Source organism: Limulus polyphemus, unplaced genomic scaffold (genome assembly GCF_000517525.1).
Source record: "Limulus polyphemus unplaced genomic scaffold, Limulus_polyphemus-2.1.2 Scaffold1342, whole genome shotgun sequence".
Taxonomy (NCBI): Eukaryota; Metazoa; Arthropoda; class Merostomata; order Xiphosura; family Limulidae; genus Limulus; species Limulus polyphemus.
The window spans coordinates 200,251-206,874 of NW_013666952.1; the positions used below are offsets into that span (position 1 = coordinate 200,251).

At 30.6% G+C, this 6,624-nt stretch overlaps 1 protein-coding gene across 4 annotated transcripts in view; it reads right to left on the reverse strand.

Annotated features, from left to right (window-relative positions):
- The window catches only part of LOC106463179 (DNA (cytosine-5)-methyltransferase 3B-like), a 92,249-nt gene that overhangs the window by 27,020 nt on the left and 58,605 nt on the right, over nucleotides 1-6,624 (reverse strand). For all 4 annotated transcript variants that reach the window (XR_002611434.1, XM_022390621.1, XM_022390620.1 and 1 more), the window contains exons 8-10: nucleotides 2,885-2,986; nucleotides 2,132-2,252; nucleotides 1,586-1,720 (exon numbers count right to left, since the gene is read on the reverse strand). Coding sequence is in view for 3 of the 4 variants with exons in the window: in XM_022390621.1 (XP_022246329.1) it covers nucleotides 1,586-1,720; nucleotides 2,132-2,252; nucleotides 2,885-2,986 (358 nt within the window). In the remaining variant the exon portion in view is untranslated. The remainder of the gene's footprint in view (nucleotides 1-1,585; nucleotides 1,721-2,131; nucleotides 2,253-2,884; nucleotides 2,987-6,624) is intronic.

Sequence of the window (6,624 nt, forward strand, 5' to 3'; positions counted from 1 at the left end):
CATTCAAAGTATACTAATAATTCAAATTATGATAACCCACATGCATTATCTTGCAGTTATTATAATTAAAACCCATCTGCCATTTACTTGCTCAATTCACTAAATGATCTAAATCCTTTTGTAAAGCAGCAGCATCCTCCTTACAGCTAGCAACAACCAAGACCTTAATATCATCTGCAAAGTTAAGGAATTTATTGACCATTCCTTCATCTATGTCATTGATGTAAATCAAAAAGAATAAAGGTCCTAAGACTGAACCCTGAGGTATCCCACTTGTGATATTAATCCATTTTGACTGAACTCCATTTATAACAACCTTCTCCTTTTTTTCCATCCAACCACTCTTCTATCCAATTTGCAACTTATCCCCCATACCTATAGAGATAATTCTATTTTACAATCCTTTTATGTGGCACCTTATCAAATGCTTTCTGAAGATCCAAATACACCAAATCTACACCATTACCCTCATCTACATAAGCAGTAACCTTCTCAAACAATGTCAAAAGATTTATAAAGCAAGATTTTCCCTTAGTGAAACCATGTTGACTATCCAATAAAATTCTAAATGTTGTTAAATGACTTTGCAAAGCATCTTTTATCAGACTTTCGAACATTTTTCCCACAACTGATGTAAGACTAATAGGCTTGTAATTAATGGGACAATTTTTATTACCTCTCTTGAAAAGAGGAATAACTTCCAATCCTTGCAGTACAATTCACTTCTTTGTTTTTAATTAAAGCGTGAAAGTACTGGGGTCACTCATCATATACCATTTTAAATTTCAGTAAATATTGTATTAATTTATATTTTCAACATGTTGTGTCCCTATTTTATGCTTTAAAGTGATAGTTGCTTTCAAAATAATTTAAAATACATATATATATATCTCATTTTGATAAATTTCTTTACCTTTTATAAACAATTTTACCTGGACTAGCTAGAAAAAAAGAAAGAAAGAGTTTTATCACCAGAAGAAGTAAACCCCAAATATGTTTTACACTTACTCATGTTAATTAGTATTGGTTCTCCAGTAAGAGAACAGATGCTGGTCAATAGCCCACCAGCAAGTAGCTACCTCATGCTTTGCAAAAGTGGCTCAACAGTAAGTGACCAGTGCTAACTCAGCAGCAAGTAACCACCGCATGTTGGCTTACCAGCAAATAAAATATAAATGTTCCAAACCACAGTTTACTGATTATTAGCACAGATCAGCAGTAGTTGATGATACTGGAATTTCTAGTTACAATGTGTTCCTGGTGTGTCACTTATTCAAAAGATGTAGAAGCACTTGAACTATTTTGTTAAAAAAAATAAAAAGACAAAATGTAAACCGAGAGAGATGCAACAAGAGTGACATTGTTTCAATAAGAAAATATGTTCATACACATGGGCAGCCAGAAGTATTTTTCTTGTTCCTTCACTAACTTGGAATTTTTTTTTCATTAACACGTTATGTTTGAGAAAAAAATATATATGTGCCTGACATTAAAAAAACTTAATAACATAGAAATATACTTATATATAATTCATACAAGTCTAATTATGTAACATATATTTTGCTTTGAGAAAATCTGACCAAACCTTTATTCTCCAATTGCTCCAGACGTGAAAAACGAGGTTGCAAAGAATTCTGGGAACCAAAAGATTGTAGAGCTTGAAGATACTGAGTTTTTATTCGATTCAAATGTTTTGAAACATTCTCAGAAATTGGTGTGGCTAATAAAAGATTAAAAATATTTAGAATAAGCAATAACATATGACAACATTAATTTGTTGTTAAACTAAAAACAAAAAATTCCAAAGTAAATTCTCTCTAAAGACATCAATCACATTAAATGATTTTAATAGTTAAGATTGATTTAAGGACATAGTTAGCAGTTGTAGCATAGTCAATGAATAGCGTTTTGTATAAAATAACCTGTCTGAAAAACATGGGTGATGGAAAACATTTCAATATACTTATTGAAAGAATATTGAATCAATGTCTGTAAATCACGATATCAAAAGCATATTGTCTGCACAAAAAAAATCTTTTTGTAATATTTAGTTTGCATCAAAAGAAAAAAAAAGTTTTCCTACAATGAAGAAACTGAACAACCTCTACAAATGCTTTCATCAACTATTTACCAATATCAGGAGCATATGGATTAGGCTTTGAAGATTCTGTCCGAAATCCATTTTTGGCCCAATTAAGCATTCCTGCAGAGTCACCCTCAACAAATTCCACTTCAGCATGCACAGCCACTTCCTGAAGTTTAAAACATCAAAATGCAATTTAATAATATTGTGTAGCATTTATATACATATGCAAAAAGAAATGTGTAAGGTTTAATGTGCTTGGATAGAAACCAATGTTATTTTTTATTATGCAAACCTCAAAGTGAAATAGTTAGAACACAGGCAGATTTAAACTACCAAGAAAATAATACAATATTTTTAAAAACTACCTAGCTTCACTATAGCAAAATTAACAAGTCTTTTCTACATACAGTGCAACTTATAATTTGTTATTAACTGTTAGAAACCTTTAGGCCTTCTTAAAAACTAAGTTAAGTGGATTATAAATATAATTTCTGTGATAACTTGTGAAATCAAAACATATCAACTACAGGAACTGATTGAAAAGAAATTTTTCAGAAGATTATATATAAATATTTATCATAAGGTAAATTAAAAAGTAGAACAAAACATTTTAAATGGCATTTTGCAGTAGATGGATATTTGTAAACTATTAAAATGCTAATTTACTTTCATAGAAAGCATGCTTTACATTAAATGTAAAACATAATATATGGTTAAAAACTATAAATAGATAAAAATCATACAACATTTTCCCCGTACAGCTTACATCATTATTATATGGTTAATATTTGAACTTACTCGGATTGCCTCTACAACTCCCCTTTTGAACATTTTGCCAGCAAAGTCACTAAACTTGCTACTAAACTCTTCAACAAAATCCACCAGCTTGTCCCTTGGTAACTGAAACAATTATTAATTGTTTATTGTATACTAAAAAAAAGAAAATCTGTAGAGAGAGTAATGTTTTCTTTACCATCATTTTTGTTTCTAAATTTAATATTACCCATGAGGGATTTAGATGAATATGCAAAGCAGTACACATTATGTAAATTTTGAAACAACAATTAGAGCAAGTGCTTGCCTAGATTCAAACTGTTTGAAGGCTAACATATCGTTTTACTGTATGTACAGAAATACAGAGAGAGTAAATATTACTCTTAGTATTTCATTATATAACAATTGTTACAAGATATAACTAATAACTATGCTGTATCTTTCTATACCCACTGTCACAACTACAAACTTCAGGTTCATTTATTGTAAAAAAAATCTATCAAAATCATGTGTTAGGTTTTATGTAATTCGTATTTATCACTTAACTTCATTTACTTATCTGACAAACAGCTAATAGGACATAATCATAATTCTGCAAGTTAAACCTTCAAAGCCATTTAATATGCTTTCAATGGTCTAAACATTATTAGGGAGGATTATATAAAGTTTTGTATATACTGGTATCACACTTTTCAAGGGACAATCAATGAATGGTGGATAGTGCATTAAATTGAATAACTAATTTTGTGTGTTAAATGCTCCGTTATATTTAAAAACATTTTTTTTTTCATTATCAGTATTGGTTAAATGTTAAATTCATATGTATTTATATATTTCATTATTTTGCATTATTATCTCAAGATTTATGAATAACCTAAGTCTTCTAAGCTAGTTAAACTTGGTGAAATATTATTGGGATTATGGCCAAAAATATTGGTAAAACTGGGTGTAACCAACTGATGATTCTAAGTATTCTAATTTTTTACAAGTGATAATGGTATATTACATTACCTATATTAATTATGTATACAGTGCAAAGTTGTTTTGCCATGTTGTGATGGTTTGTAAATCAATGGTGAATGTAGTAAAATTTTACTGCCATATGCTTAATAATTTTGGTGAAGGAATGCAGAAAAGCAAACAAATTCAGTTAGCATGTTTTTTATCACTCTGCCATTCATCAAGAGTGATTCTTTTGTCCTTTTGAATCAAAGAGGACTGGATTAGTGAGAACTCAAGAAGGCACAATCTTTTTCCAAATATCTGTTCAAAGATCCTTACAAATGTGCAGTTTTCCAAAGCAGCATGCCTCTTTCTTTTCAAAGATCCAGATTAATATTTTCTACATCTATCATAATCTCAGCTTGCCATTGTTATATAAAAGATAATAAAATAAAGATAATTTGTTTTTAATAAATCCTAACTAGATTCTGCAGACACAATCTGGAGCAGGAATTTGAATCTCTAACTTATAAATTTTACTAGCTGATGGACCTGTGCGATGTACAGCAAGAGGTTTTTGACAATAAAATTTTATTGTTTTTTTGTTTCATGTGATTAGGTTTTTATCTTATTACCTCACCTACATGGTTACTGTTTGTAAATAGTCAATAATATTGTTGGCCCCTTTTAATGTTGTTCCTTATATGTGTGATGATAACATTCTTTTGATTTGATATTTTCTATTGTGCCTAATTATCATTGTAGCAAACATATGGCTTGGAAACAAATTTTTTTAAATTACGATTATAAAAATGTATTTTTTGTCCTAAATAACAATATCTAAAAACATCTTGCTCAATATAAGTGTGAATGTCTTGAAAGTATGTATAAAGAATGTGCACATAGACTGTAAATCCCATCAGTACCACTAGCAACCACCTCGACTAACTGGTGCATGGTTAGCCATGACTGGAGTTATGAAGTCTATGCATTTTAATAGAAAATAACTTCTTGATACATTCTATATCATTCCTAATTGATTAAACTATTTATGTAAAATAGGTGTATAAAAAAGGTTTTCTACATTATTAGGTGTTTTTATTATGTCTTAGAGCCAAACTTTTTACAGTAGGGACACATCTCTAATTATACAATGGGAAAAAGGGTTTCGCTATACAGACAACTTTTCAAGAATGTATTATTTATTCTGTATATTAAGGGATGGGTGTACTAGAAACATATTCTAGAATGTTTTTCTCTATGACGTAGAATCCTCTATTCTGAAAAACTCATTGATTCTCTCATTTCAGCCAGACCACAGCTTGCACAGAATACAAGTCATTTCCATGACAACAGTCAAGGTGACTTTGCAGTAGCTGACATAAAACTAACAAGCTGCAAGGCCCCATAACACACTGTTATGTGCATGCATGCTCATGAAACATGTCATACTCACTTGATAATATGATCATGAATAATTATTTCATGACTCAACATTAAGATATTGTAGTGGAAAATACATAACAAATGCAACATTAAATATAAAAGTTAAATAACCTATATATATTTCAATGCTTATACTCTACTAAAATTGATTTTTCTTAAAACAATTTTCTTTTTTCCATTACCAAGTCAGGCTGCAGGGTCACTTTAGGCATGGGGCACTAGGCAGTCACCTAACTTGCCTATAGCTAGATCTGGCCCTGAGGAAGAATGGTGATAAAGAAATTGTGACATACTACACATTCAGGCATAATATGCATCAAGGCTATGGCAAGATCAGAATGCTGGTGGCTTGAGATTAATAAAGACTTGGTTTAACAGCTGTGGTTGTCTTAACAAAATGATATACGTTTCAGAATTAGAAAATTAGTAGAAATCTTGGGTAACAATAACATCATTCCCATCTAAACACTGTCACCGCGCCAACCACAATCCAATGGTTTAGCAGTAAACATTATCGAAACAGAGGTCTAGAAAAATAACTATGCTGCTTCAAACTAAACAAGAAAATATCACTGTTTATGTACAGAATAATGCCTAATTCAGCTGCAGACAAACACCATGGGATCTCATGGTAAAGAGGAAGTAGAAATCTATTTCTCACTGATGTAATTCATCCAAACAATGATGTGCATATTCACCTGAAACAAACTCAAAGGAGAGGTTTTTCAACATTGGAGATTTTGAAAGTTTTTTAAATATGAAAACCAGTAATATTCTATTATTGATAAAAGTGGATCAACATCAACAACATAACCTGAATGATAGATGCTCGTTCTAACAACTCCAAAAAACTCCTCCATTCATGTGTTGCAGCTATTTCTAGCTCTGAAAGCAAATAAATACAAAGAGATCTTAAACCTCAATTCAAGAAAACACCAATATAGTGACACTTCCAAATCATCATCAGGTGAGTGCTGCTACAACCAGTAATATTTCTAATAACTCTTGCTCTAGTGCACTATTTAAGAGTGTGCCATTTTCAAAATATATTATTCCAACATGTGCTAGTGCAATAACCATAGCTGATAAAAGATCTGCACTAACTGGCTAAAGCACTGAACCATGAAGTTCAACTAGAAACAGAATAACTCCAGTGTATTATAATGAACAAAACAGAACAGAACAAAGTTTCAACAAATCACTTCATTAATTAAAATGTTATTTATTGCTACACATCAAACCTAGTTTGATAATTCTTGAAATATTTGTTTTTGTATATTGTTACGTATCTGCTTGTTTGATAATTTCCGGTAGAAATTCTTTCCGAGAAACTTCAGTGATACAAATTCTTTCGTGATTAAACCAGTTTATTCTTT